At 53.0% G+C, this 18,579-nt stretch overlaps 1 protein-coding gene across 2 annotated transcripts; it reads left to right on the top strand.

The window, feature by feature from the left end:
- ERN2 (endoplasmic reticulum to nucleus signaling 2) lies at nucleotides 1-18,579 on the top strand. Of its 2 annotated transcripts, XM_070760909.1 has the most exons (22): nucleotides 1-205; nucleotides 1,123-1,252; nucleotides 1,513-1,546; nucleotides 1,746-1,818; nucleotides 4,896-4,968; nucleotides 5,090-5,212; nucleotides 6,347-6,448; nucleotides 8,214-8,472; nucleotides 10,508-10,586; nucleotides 10,672-10,822; nucleotides 11,874-11,995; nucleotides 12,935-13,108; nucleotides 13,831-13,990; nucleotides 14,088-14,178; nucleotides 14,370-14,559; nucleotides 15,190-15,289; nucleotides 15,392-15,591; nucleotides 15,807-15,954; nucleotides 16,261-16,388; nucleotides 16,474-16,597; nucleotides 16,673-16,740; nucleotides 16,920-18,579. In XM_070760909.1, exons 1-22 carry the CDS (start codon nucleotides 134-136, stop codon nucleotides 17,094-17,096), a joined length of 2,778 nt encoding a protein of 925 aa, XP_070617010.1. In that variant the 5' UTR covers nucleotides 1-133; the 3' UTR covers nucleotides 17,097-18,579. The 2 variants fall into 2 exon arrangements, with proteins under 2 accessions (XP_070617010.1, XP_070617011.1); XM_070760910.1 differs by lacking the exon at nucleotides 12,935-13,108.

Below are 18,579 nucleotides of genomic sequence, written 5' to 3'. Positions count from 1 at the left end.
GAGGAGAGAGGCTGGTGCCGTCCAGGAAGCCGGATCTGGGGCGGAGGCCGGCCGGGAGAGTCCGGTTCCTCCCCGCGCGCGGCAGGCAGGAGTGGCGTTTTAGCGCCAGGAAGCGCGGCGTGGCAAGGCTGGCATGGGCGAGGCCGAGGAGCAGCAGCCCCCCACGGCGCCCACCCCGCGCCTCCTGCTGCTGCTGATGGTGGAGGTAAAGCCGGGCCCGCTGCGCCCCTTTCCTTCCTCCCTTCCTCCCTCCCCCGAGAGAGCCGGCCCCTTCGAGTGGTCAGAGCCCCGCGCGCTCTGCTCCCACCGAAGGGAAGGCGATGAGGCTCCGTGGAGGCGGGAGGGACTCGCGTGGGCGCTCTGGGCAGAGGTGGGCTGCTAAGGTGGAACGGGTACGTGTGCTCGCCCCCGTGGCTCTGAATGCCTGCAGAGTCCAGCGCAATTACGCTCCTGCACATGGGCAGGGAGCAGAATCGCGCGCGGACACTCCGCAGGCACTCAGAGCCACGGGGACGTCGGGCGCACCTGCGTGGTCGCGCGCGATTTCGCTCTCTGCCCAAGTGCTGTAGCGTAATTGCGCTGGACTCCGCAGGCACTCAGAGTCCCGGGGCGCGCAACGTCCCCGTTCCACCTTAGCAGCCCACCTCTGGCTCTGGGTCTCCCAAGGGCGCAGCTTCCGAAAGAGCGCGGAGGCTGGGAGATGGCGAGGCCGGAGCTCCAGGCGGACTGGCGGGGGTGGGGGGGAGCCGGCCTGATCCTCGACGTGCAGGAGAGCCGGGGGCCAACGCCGGGCAGCTCTTGCCTTCCGTCGGCCAAGCCGCAGAAGTGGGCTGCTAAGGTGGAAAGGTGAGATGTGCTCGCCCCCGTGACTCCTAGCGGAGTCCAGCGAAATTACCCTACTGCACCTGGGCAGTGGCGCACCTGGGTGTCCGCGTGTGATTGTGCTACCTGTCCAGGTACAGTAGCCCACCTCTGCCAAGGCGCCTGTGCTGCGTTTGGCTTTGGAACGAGGGCGCCGGTGGCCGCGCCGGAGGGGTGTCAGTCGGGGTGTGGAAAGACGGCGCTGCCGAGCGTCTGTCTCCGGGTCCTCTCCACGCGCTGCTTTTTCTGCCTTCTCCGCAGATTCTGGCCGGCGGCTCCGCAGCAGCGGCCGAATCAGAGCCGCCACCGCCGCTCTTGGTGGCCACGCTGGACGGGCGCCTCCGCGCAGTGAGCCGGGCCACGGGGGAGCCCCTGTGGATGCTGAAGGAAGGTGAGCCGCGCCACGGGGCTCAGGGGCTCGTAGACCTAGACCCTCCCCGCCCCCCTCCCAAGGGCGTCCCAAAGGGGCCTCTTCTCTTCTCCGCTCGGAGTCCACGGAGAGGAGCGCCATACAAATCTAATAAATAATAATAATTATCATTATCATTATCATCGTTGTTGTTGTTATTATTATTATTATTATTATTATTATTATTATTATTATTATTATTATTATTATTATTATTATTACCGGCGCTGCTCTGCTTTCAGATCCGCCTCTACTGGTGCCCCGTCGGGAGCCCGAGTGAGTGGCGCCACCGACCTTCTTCGGCGGGGAGGAGGCGTGCCCAACTCACCCCAAAGCCCAAGAAGGGGGGTGAGGGCAGCTGAGAGCAATGGGGAGAGGGTCCAACAGCTCTGCGGCCGATTGCCCAGCTGGCCTGGCTGGTCTGGTGCCAGGGGAGCTGTCCAGGTCCAGCATCCTTCTCGTCTTCTCTGTCCAGGCCTGCCTTCCTCCCTGACCCCAGCGATGGCAGCTTGTACGTGGTGGGGGGCAAGGACCAAGGGGGGCTGATGGTAAGTAGCCAAGAAAGGGGGTGGGGCGGCCACCCCTGAGTCTAGGCGGCCCTGCTGAGTTTTAGCGCTCCTGGGGCCCTAAAGTGGGGAGGAGCCATCCTGGAGAGTCCAGGGGTCCCCCAACTTGGCAACTTTTAAGACTTTAAGAGTTGATATCTTTGTTGATATACAGCTAGGCTGGAGACTCTTTGCTGGCTAGAGAATTTTGGAAGTAGAAGTTCACAAGTCTTAAAGTTGTTGGGGGGGGGAGCCCTGCTGTGGACATTCAGGGGAGTTATCCCAGAACCCTGTCCTGACTTTCTTTCTTTCTTTCTTTCTTTCTTTCTTTCTTTCTTTCTTTCTTTCTTTCTTCCTTTCTTTCTTTCTTTCTTTCTTTCTTCCTTCATTCATTCATTCATTCATTCGTTTGACTTTTATGCCACCCCTCTCTGTTGACTCGGGGCAGGGCTCACAACATATTAAAAAAAAAAACACACCCATATACAATAAAACATCTGAAATCCAATTGATATAAATGACTAATCTAAAACCATTCTAAAAAAGCTAAAACAGATTCAGACCACAAACATACCACACACTCATTGTCTAGTGACCCCAAACCTGGCGACATAAATAGGTTTTCAGATTCTTGCAGAAGGTGAGGGGGGGCAGGAGGGGGGGGACTTGTGCAACTGATGGGCGAATTTATTTATTTATTTGTTTATTTGTTTGTTTGTTTGTATTTGTATGCCACCCCTCTCCGAGGACTCAGGGTGGCTCACAGCATAAACAAAAAACAATAGAAGATCAATCCAGTTAGTATATACAGTGATACCTCATCTTACGAACTTAATTGGTTCCGGGACGAGGTTTGTAAGGTGAACATTTTGTAAGACGAAACAATGTTTCCCAATGGAAAAGCGATTAATGCATGCAAGCCCAAAACTTACCCCTTTTGCCAGCCGAAGCTGTTTTTGCACTGCTGGGATTCCCCTGAGGCTCCCCTCCATGGGAAACCCCACCTCCAGACTTCCATGCTTTTGTGATGCTGCAGGGGAATCCCAGCAGCGCAAAAACGGGTGCTTCGCTGGCAATGGAAGTCCGGAGGTGGGGTTTCCCAGAAAGGGAAGCCTCAGCGAAATGGCAGCATCGCAAAAACATGGAAGTCCTCGAAACCCCACCTCCGGACTTCCGTGTTTTTGTGATGCTGCGATTTCACTGAGGCTCCCCTCACTGGGAAATGCCACCTCCAGACTTCCGTTGCCAGCGAAGCACCCATTTTTGCACTGCTGGGATTCCCCTGCAGCATCGCAAAAACACGGAAGTCCGGTGGTGGTGTTTCCCATGCAGGGGAGCCTCAGGGGAATCTCAGCAGCGCAAAAATGAGTGCTTCGCTGGCAACAGAAGTCCGGAGGCGGGGCATCCCAGTGGTGGCGGCTTGGGTTTGTAAGGTGAAAATAATTTGGAAGAAGAGGCAAAAAAATCTTAAACCCCAGGTTTGTATCTCGAAAAGTTTGTATGACGAGGGGTTTGTAAGACGAGGTATCACTGTATATTAAAAAAACAATCCTTGAATTCTAATTTTTTTAAAAAATCCATTAAACACTCATTTAACAATCGTACTAAAAACATTTGTCGGTCAGGGGAAAGATCTAGTCACCCCAAGCCTGGTGGCAAAGATGAGTTTTTAAACTCTTATGGAAGGCGAGGAGGGTCGGGGCAGTGCGAATCTCCGGGGGGAGCTGATTCCATAGGGCCGGGGCCCCCACAGAGAAGGCTCTTCTCATACGTCCCGCCAGCTGACATTGTTTGGTCGATGGGACCCTAAGGAGACCAACTCTGTGGGACTTCACCGGTCACTGGGACTCGTGCAGCAGAAGGCGGTCTCGGACATAGTCTGGTCCTATGCCGTGTAGGGCTTTGTAGGTCATAACCAAATGGATTCTAAGAGGCTACAATGTCCTTAAGGAAGTGAGTGGAAGTGACCAGAGACTCACTAAGGGGCTCCCACTGGGGCTGCCTGCACTTCTGCTGGCCAAGGACAAGGGCAGACACTACACTAGCTGGGCTTTTGAGGCCATCAAGAGCCAGGAATGATGCAGTCGAAAGAGATCTTGGAGGTCTTCTAATCCAGTCACCTGCCAAGCACGAGACTCTATGTACCAGTGATGGTGAACCTTTTTTTCCTTGCGTGCCAGAAGTGTGTGGCCTTTGGAAAATAGGTCAGCCCTTCTTCTCTGGGACAGCCCCATAGATATTGGAAGGCTGTTATCATATCACACCTGGCCCTTCTCTTGATTAGACCGGAGACCTACCCAATTCCTACAACTGTTCTTCACTTACAGAATAAGGAAATGAGAAGCTGTCCACTGGGCCAGGGTAGGGCCACCAGGCTTGGGCATATTCTTGAGAGATCTAGAATATGCCCAGAGAGGTTGATCCTGAGCAATTAAAGACACCCGAGAGAGTTTCCTGCCTATTTCTTGCTTGATGTGAGCTTTATTTCTCAAGTAGGTTCTCCTGCTTAAGCAGAGGCTGGACTAGAAAACCTCCAAGGTCCCTTCCGGCTTTTATTCTATTCTATCCCATCCCATCCTCTCCCATCCCATATTCTATTCTATTCTGTTCTGTTCCGTCCCGTCCCGTCCCATCCCATCCCATCCCATATTCTATTCAGTTCTGTTCTTTCCTGTCTCATCCCATATTCTATTCTGTTCTGTTCTGTTCTTCCTATCCTATCCTATCCTATCCTATCCCATCTACTCTCTTCTCGAAGACATGCTAATGACAAAGGGAATAACTAGATTGTGCTTGTATTGTGTGGATGGAGGCTCTTCCTTAGAGGCATTCTGAAGGCCTCAAATCCTGAAGGCTGAGGATGGGGTGCATAATTTGAGGGGCATCTCCATGGCTCCCGCACTGATAGTGGTTGGCCCAGAGCTCATACATGTTCCAAGCACCTGGTGCAATTCTGGATCAGCTGCTACAGGTGGTGCCTTGACCATTCCAGAATTATTTGTTAAAGGGCGATCCTGAGCTAAGGAGGGTTTGTGTGTGTGTGTGTATGTCTCTCTCTCCCTCTTCTATTTTTCTGGTAGAAGCTGCCTTTCACCATCCCGGAGCTGGTGCAGTCTTCTCCATGCCGCAGCTCTGATGGCGTCATCTACACAGGTGCCGAGAGGGGAAGAGGAGGCTCCAACCTGGGCTTGGAAAAGGCTGGGCTGGAGTCCGTTTCCATTTGAAGGGATGGGAGCGATTCTGGAATACACGGGTTCCTTTCTCAATTATCCAGGGAAAAAGGAGGACACCTGGTTCCTTGTGGACCCAGCATCGGGGGAGAAGCAGAACGTGTTATCGCCAGAGGCCTCGGATGGCCTGCACCCCACGAGCCCCCTGCTGTTTATTGGACGCAGCAGTAAGTGTCCCTCGGGCCTTGGTCCCTTAGAAGGTTCAGGGAGAGGAAACCCCAGCCTGTGGAGCAGGGGTCCCCAAACTTGGCAACTTTAAGGCTTGTGGACTTCAACTCCCAGAATTCTCCAGCCAGCATAGCAGGCTGGAGAACTCTGGGAGTTGAAGTCCACAAGTCTTAAAGTTGCCAAGTTTGGGGACCCCCGCTGTAGATGAAGAAGCAGAAAGAGAAGAAGATGAAAGGAGGGAGAGGGAGGGGAGCGAGAAGAAAGGAAAAAGAGAGGGAGAGGGAGAGGAATGGAGAGAGAGGGAGGAAAGTTTTTCTGCCTGGCATGACAACTGAGCAGTAATTAAAGTCAAAATCGAACACACAGAGTGGAGTTTTCCGAAACACCCAAATATATTGCCTTCACAAATTGAATAAGGGCTGCAATTATGGCAGAAGAATGTCTGTTTATTGCCAAATAGTCTGGGTTATCTTCATGGCCAATAACAATGTCCAAAAAACCCCAAGGTTTGTAAATAATGTTTCCAAACTGAGCTCACCCCTTTTTTTGCAAGAGCTACAGTCGTTCATAAGACAATTGTCCAAAGGCTGGGTTTCTCTAAGCAGGGATGTTGGTTTAGAGAAAACTCTGGATCTGTTTCTCTTTCTCTGTTAAACCACAAATGATAACTCCTGCAAAGAACGGTCCCACAAATCTCCCCTTTTATGCATGCTGCAGAATTCCCTATTGCTCTCAGCTGTGATCAAGATCTCCTCCTGCGTCTGTGCAGCTGCTCCTATCTCCCCCTAATCCTTCGCACACAGACATTCAGGATGGGATCATTGATCTCCTCATCCCACCCAGACAAGGGGATTCCAAAGGCATTCCATGGGCTCTATCTCTCCAGCAGCTTTCATCTCTCCTCCCTCACTCTCTGAATCCTCTGATAGCCACACAGGTCTCTGATGCTCGGACAGACCCAGCTCGTCCAGTTCAAAATCTGTTACCAGAGGATCTGGCCATGATCCAACAGAACAGAAAGTAGTGGGAGCAGGAGAGAGAGAGAGAGGAAAAGAGAAAGAGAGGGAGGGAGAGAAAGGGAGAGAGGGAGAGGAGGGAGGGAGAGGGAAAACCAACCTTGTTCTCCTCTGCAGAGTATGTCATCACCATGTATGACACCAGGACACGGGAGCTGCAGTGGAATGCCACCTACCTGGACTACTCCGCTCCCGTCCATGAGCAGGACTCGGATTATAGTGAGTAACTGGGCAGAGCAAGCTGGCAGCTGGGATTCCCTTCCCACCCCCAATTCCTTCCTTGATAGGGGAAGCCGCAGTGTGGAACTCAAGGGAATGTCGCTGTGGCATCCGAGTGCAGGCAAGTTGCTGGTGTCTGGGAAGGAAGGCAGGTGGGCAGCCCTTCTAATTTCATTGTGGTTGGGGGAGTTCAGATGAGGGCAGCCAGAGCTTTCCCACCCACTCCCCTAGTGTCGATTTTGGAAGTTCACTTCTTCTATTAAATGTTAGGCTCTCCCTGCAAAAGCTGTTGGTTTCATCAGCTGGTCTGCATGACTTAAGCTTATTTTTAAACATTTTCACATCTGGGAATGGATATCGTTCTGCTCAGCCTGCCTGAAAGTCTCCCTCTTGCCAGCGTCAGTCTAGGCCAGTGACGGCAAACCTATGGCACAGGTGCCAAAGGCGGCACGCGGAGCCATATCTGCTAGCACGTTAGCCAATGCCTTAGCTCAGCTCCAACGTGCATGTGGGTGCTGGCCAGCTGATTTTTGGCATGCGCAGAAGCCTTGGGAGGGTGTTTTTGTCTTCCAGAGAGCCTCCGGGGGGATGGGGGAGGGTGTTTTTACCCTCCCCCAGCTCCAGGGAAGCCTTTGGAGCCTGAGGAGGGTGAAACATGAGCCTACTAGGCCCAGCAGAAGTTGAGAAACAGGTTACCTCTGGCTTCCAGATGGCCTCCGGGGGGTGGAGGAAGCTGTTTTCGCCCTCCCCAGGTATTGAGTTACGCCTGTGGGCACTCACGCATGCGCGATAGCATGCATTCATGCTCTTTCGGCACCTGAGAAAAAAAATGTTTGCCGTCACTGGTCTAGGACAGACATGTCCAACCTTGGCCACTTTAACTATCAGAATTCCCCAGCCACCATGCATGGATTTCAACTATCAGAATTCCCCAGTCACCATGCATGGATTTCAACTCCCAGAATTCCCCAGTCACCATGCATGGATTTCAACTCCCAGAATTCCCCAGTCCCCATGCATGGATTTCAACTCCCAGAATTCCCCAGCCAGCATGCTGGGACTTCAAAAGCTGGCCAGGGAATTCTGGGAGTTGAAGTTCACCAGGCCTAAAGTTGCCCAGTTTGGAAACCCCTCAGACTGCTGAGCTTGATAGACCCCATCAAGAAGAATCAGAATTTTATGAGGTTTGGCAAAAGGTATATATCTGGTGGGATACAAAGAAACAGAGATAACCTTATTTTTACACTATTTTTAAATACATATTTGTACCTAGTAGTTATATTGTATTAGACAGTGATTATTAACAATATAAAGATTAAACTTATTCTTTCCTCTTCTACCATTTCTCTCTCTTTTTTTCTTCGTAGTTCATTTCAAGTCATAATTTTAAAATTTCTATATATTTTGAAATGTTTGAGATGTGTTTTTACTTATTATCTTACCACTGATATATCTAAGTATTTTATAAATGATGATAAAGTTAGTTTTTTCTTTTTTACTTATTATAAATATAAAGATGGCTTCTGCTTTGAGAGGAGCGATTGTTGCTCCACTAAATGTTACATGTAATGTATGTTTTGTCTGTCTTTGCAATTTAATAAAAAATATTTTTTTAAAATAAAGAGAGACGAGACCAGCTCTGGGATTTCGCAGTGCGACGGAGCCTGTGATTAGCACTTGGCTGGCTTTCCAGCTCAAGAATAGCAAAGCATAATTTGCTCCCGTGCCCAACCCCTGCCGTTCCCTTCTCCCCACCTTGGCACAGATATGGCCCATTTTGCCTCCAGCGGAGATGGTTGGTTGGTGACGGTGGGCAAGGACAGCAGAGAGGTGCTCTGGGTGCAGGACTATGGATCCCCCGTGGTGGGCGTCTACAGCTGGCACCAGGACAGCCTGCGTCGGGCACCCCACCTCAGCATCGCCATGGAAAGCCTGCGCTACCTTATCCTGCATGCTCAGAAGATCCCCCTCCCCAACTGGGGCTTCAGGACTGGCAAGGACTTTGTGGCCGAGGCCCCTTTGCTGTAAGTACCAACTCCGGGAGAGCTTTGCGGGCACTTTAGGGGTCTCGTGGGTGACTTCTAGGAAATCAGTTCTTTTAAAAAATATCAGCGGTGGTGTAGATGCATTTGTGGGGAGGATGGCCCTCGGAGCAAACCCACCAACTCAAAAGTCCCTTATTTCATGGTAAAAATCAAACTACAGTGATACCTTGTCTTACAAACTTAATTGGTTCCGGGATGAGGTTCTTAAGGTGAAACGTTTGTAAGACGGAACAATGTTTCCCATTGGAATCAATGGAAAAGCAATTAATGTGTGCAAACCCAAAATTCACCCTTTTTGCCAGCTGAAGCACGTTTTTGCGCTGTTGGGATTCCCCTGAGGCTCCCCTCCATGGGAAGCCCCACCTACGGACTTCTGTGTTTTTGCAATGCTGTAGGGGAATCCCGGCATTGCAAAAATGAGCGCTTCACTGGCAACGGAAGTCCGGAGGTGGGGTTTCCCAGTGAAGGGAGCATCAGTGAAATCGCAGCATCGCAAAAACACCGAAGTCCTCGAAACCCCACCTCCGGACCTCTGTGTTTTTGCGATGCTGCAATTTCATTGAGGCTCCCCTCACTGGGAAACCCCACCTCCGGACTTCCATTGCCAGCAAAGCACCCGTTTTTTGCACTGCTGGGATTCCCCTGCAGCATCACAAAAACACAGAAGTCCGGAGTTGGTGTTTCCCAGCGGCGGTGGTGGGTTTGTAAAGTGAAAATAGTTTGTAAGAAGAGGCAAAAAAATCTTAAACACCGGGTTTGTATCTCGAAAAGTTTGTATGATGAGGCGTTTGTAAGACAAGGTATCACTGTATTGAGGAAAGTACCTACAGTGTTGTGATTCCATCTGAGGCTCCTCAGGGAACGGCTGAACCTCTGCCGGCTCCATGCTCAGAGGGGGAGGAGGAGGAACAGGAGGAGGAGGAGGCCCAGGCAGACAGGGAGGAGGAATATCAGGCCGAGGGAGAGGGAGAACAGCCTGAGTCCCCCCGGGGTGGAGCTCTCCCCAGCAAGCAGCCTGGAGTCCTTAGATGAAAATGCACAAGCCATCATCGATCTCAGGCAGAGAAGAGCAGCACAACGAAGGGGACAATTAGCCAGGTATTTCCAGCCCTAAATAGGCAACAGCTGGGTTTGGGTGTGGTTCTCCCCAGAAAGGCTGAAAAGGCAGACCCACCCTTCCTGTATTGTGGAGTATTATCTTTGGGAGTCCTGGGACCTGGCTATGATCTTTGGCGTCTCTGATTCTGACTTGTGGCCTTGAGGGCTGAAACCTTGGGGGGGAAGGCGTGGGTCTTATTCTCTACAGTGGTGTGTGCCAGCAAGAAGTCTGCTGTATTGTCTGGCCGTCCTGACTCTGCTGTGAAGCCTCATAGCCGGCCTGTGTGGAAGAACAGGTTTTTCTCTGTGTTTGTTTTTCAAACTATAAAGTGCCTTTGCTTTTACCAGCGTGTCTGGCTGCTTTTTTCAGTTGGTGTTGAAGTCTGGGGGCACCCAAACAGAATATACAGCGACAAGCAGATTCAAGGAAAAGGGGAGTTATTTCTCTCTCTGGATCCAAGCATCAACAGAGTCTGGGAAAAGCGCCCAACTCAACCTAATTGGAATTCCTTAGAATACAAGTCCATTGATCATTTAAGCATATGAATCAGCTCACCGAGATCCTGAGCATAAATCCTCCAGCGGAGATGGTCTTTTTTTGAGGCAGAAATCATAGTTTTGACGCCTTGTTCAAGCACACTCCCAGTTTCACATCTCTTCCATTGAACAGCGTTGAAACCCCAAACCCAACTACCCAAGACTACCCTTTGCCTTTATACTGCCTGGAAGTGACGTCTCACCCCAAAGAGGCTCAGGCTGTGAACTAACACCTTTTACTATGCAATTCCTCTCGCCTTCTCAGCAGTCTCCTATACTGAGGGTCTATCCACTGACTTTCGGCGCCTTCTGAATCTCACCAGAAATTGCATGGTCCAGTGGGTCTTCCTCACCTTCCTGGCCCTGCTTTTTGTTTCAGCACAACCCTGTTCGTGGGCAAATATGCTGGGGGTTTCTACGCGTTGACCTCCCTGGTGCACGAAGGCCTGGCCCTGGTGGTGAGTTTTCCCTTGGTGGGGGCCACGGGAGGGGTAGGTGAGCGGTGGGCCCGGCTGCTCACTGGACTGTCTCTGCTTCCTGCAGCCTCAGCGGGTGGCTCTGGGCCAGGGCAGGGGTCCCATCACACGTGAAGTGACGCTCCAAAGGTCTGGGGAGTGCAAGATCACACCCAGCACGGGCATCCAGTACCCGCCGGGCACCGTCTTCCTCCCCCACAGCCAGTGGCTGCTGATAGGTGAGTGCCTGGCCTCCCTGTCCCAAGACGTTGCCCAGAGGGCCTGAATGGTGGGGGGGAGAAAAAAGCTCCTCCCCCTGGATGAAATGGTGCGCAATGCTGCCATTCTGCGTCAGAACACGCATGTCCATACTGGCAGGCGTGGGCTGAACTTCTTTTCCCCACTGGCCCATGGATGGGGGTGTGGTGCCTTTACAAGTGAGACAAAATCTCTGATACAGTGATACCGCTGCCTAAGAATGGCTCTACTTACGAACTTTTCTAGATAAGAACCAGGTGTTCAAGATTTTTTTGTCTCAAAAACCATTTTCCACTTACACACCTGAGCCTCCAAAACTGTAATTGGAAAAGGTAGGGAGAAGCCTCTGTGGGGCCTCTCTAGGAATCTCCTGGGAGAAAACGGGGCTGGAAAAGGCAGAGAGAAGCCTCCGTGGGGCCTCTCTAGGAATCTCCTGGGAGGAAACAGGGCCAGAAAAGGCAGGGAGAAGCCTCTGTGGGGCCTCTCAAGGAATCTCCTGGGAGGAAACAGGGCCAGAAAAGGCAGGGAGAAGCCTCTGTGGGGCCTCTCTAGGAATCTCCTGGGAGAAAACAGGGCCAGAAAAGGCAGGGAGAAGCCTCAATGGGGACTCTCTAGGAATCTCCTGGGAGGAATCAGGGCCTCCACCCTCCCTGTGGTTTCCCCAATCGCACGCATTATTTGCTTTTACATTGATTCCTATGGGAAAAATGGCTTCTTCTTACAAACGTGTCTACTTAAGAACCTGGTCACGGAACGAATTATGTTCGTAAGTAGAGGTACCACTGTATTCACAAAGGGAAGAAACTGTGATAAGAACATTTGGAGGCAACGAAGGGTCCCTGGTGATCTGCATTGGAAGAGAGCAGAGAGGATGAGCGGTGGGTGGGTGGGGGTTTCAGAAAAGAACCATAGAGTTAGCGTGACTGAAGTTTTGGAAGGTCGGTGGATGGGAGGAGTTCAGCCATGGGGAGCTCTCCTCGGGGAGGGCCCCCAATTCACCAGGGGGACTCCAGGCTCCCCGCTTCCTTTCAGGTCATCACGAGATGCCCCCGCTGGTCCACACCACCATGCTGAGGGCCCCTCCTAGCAGCTTGCGGAGGAATCCAGAAGTCGTTGCACCACACAGCTCCCGTGCTCACAGCCTCTTCGGAGAGGTACGGGGCAAGGTGGGGGAGGACGGACGTGCTGTGGGAGGGAGGGCTGCAGGCCAGATTCCTCCAGTCCTGGTGATGATGATGGCCTTCGAAGAGGAGAGGAAGACCCAGCCCTCATCCTGGCACTCGGGGCTGCTTCACCCGTGTCATCGTCAGAAAGTGCAGAGCGAGCAATCAGCCATGGTGTCTGCTAATGCAGTGTTTCCCAACCTTGGCAACTTGAAGATATCTGGACTTCAACTCCCAGAATTCCCCAGCCAGCGCTAATGTATAAGTTTACAAGGTTATGCACCCCTAGAAATGTTTTGATTGAGATTAATTGTGAATAACTACACGGCCACATGTACTCACTTGAATTAAAGTCTACTTTGAGAAATGGCGTATTCAGATAAACAGTCTAAAGTCATACACATAAATAAGTCAGAATAACAATCCAAATATTATCAGATACATAGTCTTTCTTAGCTTAATTGTCTTTGTCATAATCAGCAAACAAAGATCTATCAAGCCTAAACACATTTTAGCTATAATACCTGACTACTATACAGAGAGATTGCAGAGCAATGCAGAGCAACTCTAATCCTCAGTAGCCATTAACAGAGTAGCTAGAGAGAAACAGAGAGGGTGACTGAAATAAGCTATGAACTCTAGCTCCCTCTTGTGGCAGTCTGCAACGCCTGCAGCCAATATATTGCCAAACTTATGGATAGCATCTTAACAGTGTCCCCCAGACTTTTCATGCAAACACAGCTAATGTGGGAATGGGGGGTGGGTTGGAGAAAGAGGCGTGCTTGCTCCCCTTCCCCACTGCAGGCGGCATCTGGGGCAAAGGAGCCAGTCTGCCTGGCCCCACTTTTGGGCCTGGGTCTATGCTGTGTGGCCGGGCGGTGGCTGTGTGTGGACCTCAGTCCGTGCCAAGAGCTTCTGGGTCTGTTTCAGTTCCTGGCCCCTGAGGGTCCGCAGGAGGATCTGGCTGGTGGTCGACCCTGGGGGAATCATGCTGGGAAGGAGGCCCCAGCGGAGGTGGATCCCTCGTTCGGCAGCTGGGAGCTTGTTGTGGTTGGCGTGGCTTCCCTCTGTTGGGGCGGGGGGCTCCTCTGCCTCCTGCTCTGGGTGAGTGGCCTTCCTCTGGAATTCTTCTGGTTTTCCATGCTTTGGGGGGGGAATTGCAGGGGCCCCGGGGCCAGGGCCAGGAGAGGCTCTCATCGATTCCTGCCAGCTACTAAAGGAGGCACTCTCCATGGCCTCTGTCAGGAATTTAAAATCCCTGGGTAATATCTGAATATAGAAAGTAGGCCTGAGTCATTCAGAGGCAGTTGAGCATGCAGCAACCTAGCAATTATGTGAAAAGTATTTAACTAGGCAACAGCTCCCTGCCCTTTCTCTCTGACTGTTCACTGTTAGCTGTGTGCTGTTGCTGTTCGTGGAAGTATGCTTTGAAGAAGCTGTAATGTTGTAAAAGTTGGTTCCTGTGAGTTATTGAACTAAGATAGTTGTAGCAAGGTACTATGACGATACTAGTTTATTGTATGTATAGTATAGACAGTAGTAGTAATAGTAAAAAGAAGTAAATATATTTTTCCACAACTTCCTACTGCTGCTGTGTTTCATTGAAGACTTCAACTCCATTTCTACTGGTCTGTGGCTGGCTGGTTGGGTTGGTGGGCTGGCTGGACTGGTTTGCTGTTTGGGCACAAATGCAAGCTCTGATAGCCACCACTGGGGAGAGGTCTGTGCCAGGGCGTAGCCAGTCTTTCCCCCAGCCTGATGATGGGCCCTCGACAGTAAAGGCAGGTGGTCTCTTCCCCTTTTGTTCCTGCTCCTGCTCTCCCCAGAGGGTCTCTCTTGAGCGCAGCTCCAGCCAGCAGCCTCCTGGGCCCTCCGGCCATTCCCCAAGAACGACTCCTGAAGGGTCCCTGGAGCTGGATCAGGGGGCAGAATTGCCCTCCTCCTCAGCCTCGGCAGATAAAGACACTCTCCAGAGCCCAGATCCAGGTGCGTACCTGCCCAGCTTGCAGTATTGGGGAGGGGGCTGTCAAAGGGGGACTTCCTCTAGAGGGAAGCCTATTCCTGTCTTCTCTCTCTTGGGTAGGTGTTCCCCTGGAAACGGTGACCGTAGGGAAGCTCTCCTTCAAACCCCAGGAGGTGCTGGGCCGGGGGGCCGGGGGCACCTTTGTCTTCCGGTGAGTTGGAGGTGCCGAATAAAAGAGCCCAGGAGGCAGAAGCCCTGGGCATTCTCCCAGGTGGCCCAGGGGGCTTCTGGTGCAGGCAGAGGCAGAGCGAGGGCCCAGAGGAGGGGAGATGGACCGCCTGGGCCCAGAGGAGACACCATGCCTCCACAACCCCTCTCCACCGGGGTGGCTTCCTCCTTCAGAGGCCACTTCGACAGCCGCGACGTGGCTGTGAAGCGTCTGCTTCCGGAAAGCGTCCGCTTGGTGGACCGCGAGGTGCGGCTGCTGCGAGAGTCGGACGCGCACCCCAACGTGGTGCGCTATTTCTGCACCGAGACCGACGGGCAGTTCCACTACATCGCCCTGGAGCTGTGTTCTGCCACCCTGCAGCAGGTGAGGAGGCAGGCCAGCCTGGACCCCCTTGTCCACACACACACCCCTCGCATCCCTGCCATCGTTTTGTTCCAAAGAGGAACAAAACATGTTAGAGAGAATATCAGAGAGACCAAGCTATGATCAGAAAGAAAGAACTGTGATCTCTAGCTCCCTCTTCTGGCAATTTGCAACACCATCAGCCAATCAAACAGAACATATAATTAAAGCTACCTTACATACATTGTTGGTTCATATATTGCCAACCCAACCGTTTGGACAGAGTCCTAACATCCTCCAGAAGCTGTCCTGAGCCAGGAGCTGCCCGTTCTCAGCATGGAGGCCCCGACTGACATTCCCATCAGTCAAAATGTTGGAAAATGATAGGAAATCCAACTGTTAGAAATAGCTTTTGCTTAAGTGTGACTTGCTAAGGTGGAACGGTGGCGCGTGCTCCCCCCCCCCCCCCCGTGGCTCTGAGTGCTGGCGGAGTCCAGTACAATTATGCACCTGGGCAGGTAGCGAAATCACGCACGGACACTGTTCCTGCATAGCTGGGGGTAGATGGGGGAGGGGGATATGGTCTTAATGTGGGAGGGAGGGCTCCTGGCAAAGATTGCCCTGTCCTCTTCCCTTCTCCTGCCACCCCAGTATGTGGAGAGCTCCATCTTCCCTGGGAAGGGTGTAGATCCACTCTCCTTGCTGACCCAGACTATGTCCGGACTGGCCCATCTGCACTCCCTCAGCATAGGTGAGACCTCCCCACACCCCATCAAGGGCCGCTGCCTGCCCTCCCCCTTTCAACGGAGGGTGGGTGTTGTTCGGGCTTGCACTAAGCATCTTTTCTGCCCAGCTCATCGCGACCTGAAGCCCTGCAACATCCTGATCTCGGCCCCCGATGGGCAAGGGCGGCTCCGAGCAGTCATCTCCGACTTTGGCCTGTGCAAGAAGCTGCAGAGGGGGCATCAGAGCTTCAGTCTCGGCTCGGGCATCCCTGGCACCGAGGGGTGGATCGCGCCTGAGATTCTCAGGGAGGACACACAGGAGAGCCCGGTGAGTACAGCCGACTGTCTTGCTTTTGGGGTGCAGGAGCAGAGAGTCCTGGTTCCCTGAGGACTTTGGAGGCTCCACCCTGCCCTGCTCTCCTCCCAGGGTATCACCCCAGGGAACAAGAAGGCCAGACGACAGGTGGGATAGAAATGTAACCTTGAGCCACCCAAGAACCATGGAAACCGCTGCATCTTCCCTGGCTTCCTGCTCTCTTACAGACCTGCAGGGTGGACATCTTCTCCGCCGGCTGCGTCTTCTACTACGTCCTCTCCCAAGGGCAGCATCCCTTTGGGCACAGCTACCATCGCCAGGCCAACATTCTGGCGGGCACCTATCAACTGCCGAGGCTCCAGCAGGACACTCACAGTGAGGGGGGTGCTGTGGGAGGCTTTGCCCCTGTGGGAACAGGGGTGGGGAAGCCCCCTTCCTGTTCAGGGTCTCCAGCCAACCCCACTAAGCCTCTCTTGAGTAGCAGGACCTGGGATGGTTCCGTGCCTCCCTGGAGCTCCTGGATCACCTCTTCCTCAGCCACGGACGACCCCTTTTCCCTCGGCTTCATCCTGCTACCTGCTATGCTAGCCTTCCTTGCAGGGGGTGTGGTAAAGGTAGTGACAAAGGGCAGGTGAATCCTTGTACGACCTGCTGAAGGTCCCTGCCTGCTTGCTCTCCCAGGCCACCTGGTAGGGCGGGACCTGATAGAAGCCATGATCAGCAGTGACCCCCACCTGCGCCCGTCGGCTTCACAGGTGCTCTGCCACCCCTTCTTCTGGGGCCCCAAGAAGCAGCTGCAATTCTTCCAGGTGAGTCCAGGGCGGTGGACCTTGCTCCTGGCTGCCCTTCTCAGTCGTGCTCTGCCCCGCTGCCCATTCTCCCTCCCCTCTGCAGGATGTCAGTGACCGCCTTGAAAAGGAGCCAGCAGACGGGCCCCTGGTCAGCACCCTGGAGGCCGGGAGCCTGGCGGTGGTGCGAGGGAACTGGCAGGTGCATCTCTCTGCCCCACTACAGGCAGGTAGGCGCTTACCCTCTGCGCCCAGTGTGTAGCCTGGTGGAGGGAAAGTACTGACCCTCTCACTCTCCCCTGCAGACCTCAGGAGGTTCCGGAGATACCAGGGCAGCTCAGTCCGTGACCTGTTGCGAGCCATGAGAAACAAGGTACGCTGCCAACCCTGGCTGGGCTCCTTGGGAAATGCCAGGACCTCTGCGGACGAGTGGCCCATGAGTGGTTGGTTGGCTGCCCCCCCCATTCCCTCGGACACCTCCTGTCTCCTTTCTGTCTGGGAGTGTGGCACTGTCCTTTGGGGTTCCTGGCATCCGGACTCTTTCTCCTTCAGAAGCATCACTACTACGAGCTACCCAGCAACGTCCAGGAGGCCCTTGGCAGCCTTCCCCACGGATTCGTCCAGTACTTCCTGGACTGCTTCCCCTGCCTGCTGCTGCACACCCACCGGGCCATGCGCCTATGCGCTGCCGAGCGGCTCTTCCAGAGATACTACTGCCAGGAGGAGTGAGGAGCATCCCACAAGGATGGGGCATTTGTTGACCCCTGCCTTCCAACTCCTCCGTGTGTTTGGCACATGCCAGCCTGCTCTGCTCTGCAGGGACCAATTCAGCACAGGGCATCCGAGCCCCACCTGCTCCCTGGAGAGAGGTGTTCATGCAGAGCCAATTTGTGGGGCTTCTAGGCGGCCTCAGAAAGAGGGGAGCAGGGAGGGGACACCCTTCCCCGAGAGGATTTGCTGCCTTCCATTGAATTCCCACCGGAATTCCCACCGGTTGCCTTGGGCTGCGCTGCTAAAACACACTGTGCCTTGCGTAACCGGAAACATTTTGGTTCCTGCTGTGGACATTCCAAGGAGTGGATTCTCCTCTAGAGGCAGCCAGAGATGCTCAGGCTGGGCTTTGCCCACCCCTCTTTTCCCCTTAGTTCCCTGCAGTTTCCTACAAAGCCCAAAGTCTACTGAGCAGTTGCGCACTAACTACTGTGTTGTATGCCATTGAGGCTTGGACTGTATACAGGAGACATGCTAGGCAATTGAACCACTTCCACATGACCTGCTGCCATAGAATTCTGAGGATCTGGGGGCAGGATAAGGTCCCTGACACTGAGGTCCTCTCCAGAGCAGGCCTGCTATCAATGCCCACCCTGCTGATGAAAGTCCAGACATCCTGGGGCGGCCATGTTGCTAGGATGCCAGACCACCATATCCCTCAACAACTCTTCTATGGTGAGTTGTCTAGCAGTGTTTCCCAACCTTGGCAACTTGAAGGTATCTGGACTTCAACATTAGCTGGCTGGGGAATTCTGGGAGTTGAAGTCCAAATACCTTCAATTTGCCAAGGTTGGGTGTTGTGGTTAGCTCTGGCCCAACTGCTGCCCCAAGGACTGTGGATGTGGGGGAGACATCCACATGCCGCAGGCCTGTTTTGCTCCCGGTGGAGTCTGATGATGAAGGCTCCTCTGACCAAGAAGACATGAGTGACAGGAAGGAGGAGAGTGTGGCAGTCAGCTCAGAAGGAGATCAGTTATCTCTCTCCTCCTTGGATTCGGAACAAGAGTTAATGATACAGCCACGCATGCGGAGAGCGATGCATAGGCAGCAACAACTGAGAGATTATTATCAAAGAAAATGAGGCCACCTGTGGTTGGGTGGGGCTGTGGTAATTAGGGAGGCTGCTATAAATAGCAGCGTGTGGGTTTGGCCATTGTGGAGGATTATCTGATCATTGTGTTTCGTGCCTGCCTTGCTGACTTCGACCTTAGTGTGTTGCTTTTTCCCCGCTTTGAAACTAAAGCAGAGCAAAGGGTGTTTCACTTTGTGAAAGAAGGACTGTGAATTGCCTCACAGCTGCAAGCAAAGTATCTCAGAACTGATAAAGGGACTTGTACCAATTACCAGTTTGTTTGGAGACGAGTGCTCTTTGCTATATACAAAAAGAGGGCTTAGTTTAAGTGAATTTTCATTATAAAGAACATTGTTTTGAATTTTCAAA

The sequence above is a fragment of the Erythrolamprus reginae genome, chromosome 9 (genome assembly GCF_031021105.1).
Source record: "Erythrolamprus reginae isolate rEryReg1 chromosome 9, rEryReg1.hap1, whole genome shotgun sequence".
In the NCBI taxonomy this organism is placed as follows: Eukaryota; Metazoa; Chordata; class Lepidosauria; order Squamata; family Dipsadidae; genus Erythrolamprus; species Erythrolamprus reginae.
Note: the sequence above shows the minus strand (reverse complement) of the source record. Positions and strands in the feature narration are given on the sequence as shown.

What these genes read in the sequence shown, in the direction of transcription:
- ERN2 (XM_070760909.1), top strand. Translation starts at nt 134, where the DNA reads ATGGGCGAGGCCGAGGAGCAGCAGCCCCCCACGGCGCCCACCCCGCGC. An exon ending in CTCACAGCCTCTTCGGAGAG is followed by an intron (nt 11,996 to 12,934) that starts GTACGGGGCAAG and finishes GGTCTGTTTCAG; the next exon opens with TTCCTGGCCCCTGAGGGTCC. An exon ending in TCTGCACTCCCTCAGCATAG is followed by an intron (nt 15,290 to 15,391) that starts GTGAGACCTCCC and finishes TTTTCTGCCCAG; the next exon opens with CTCATCGCGACCTGAAGCCC.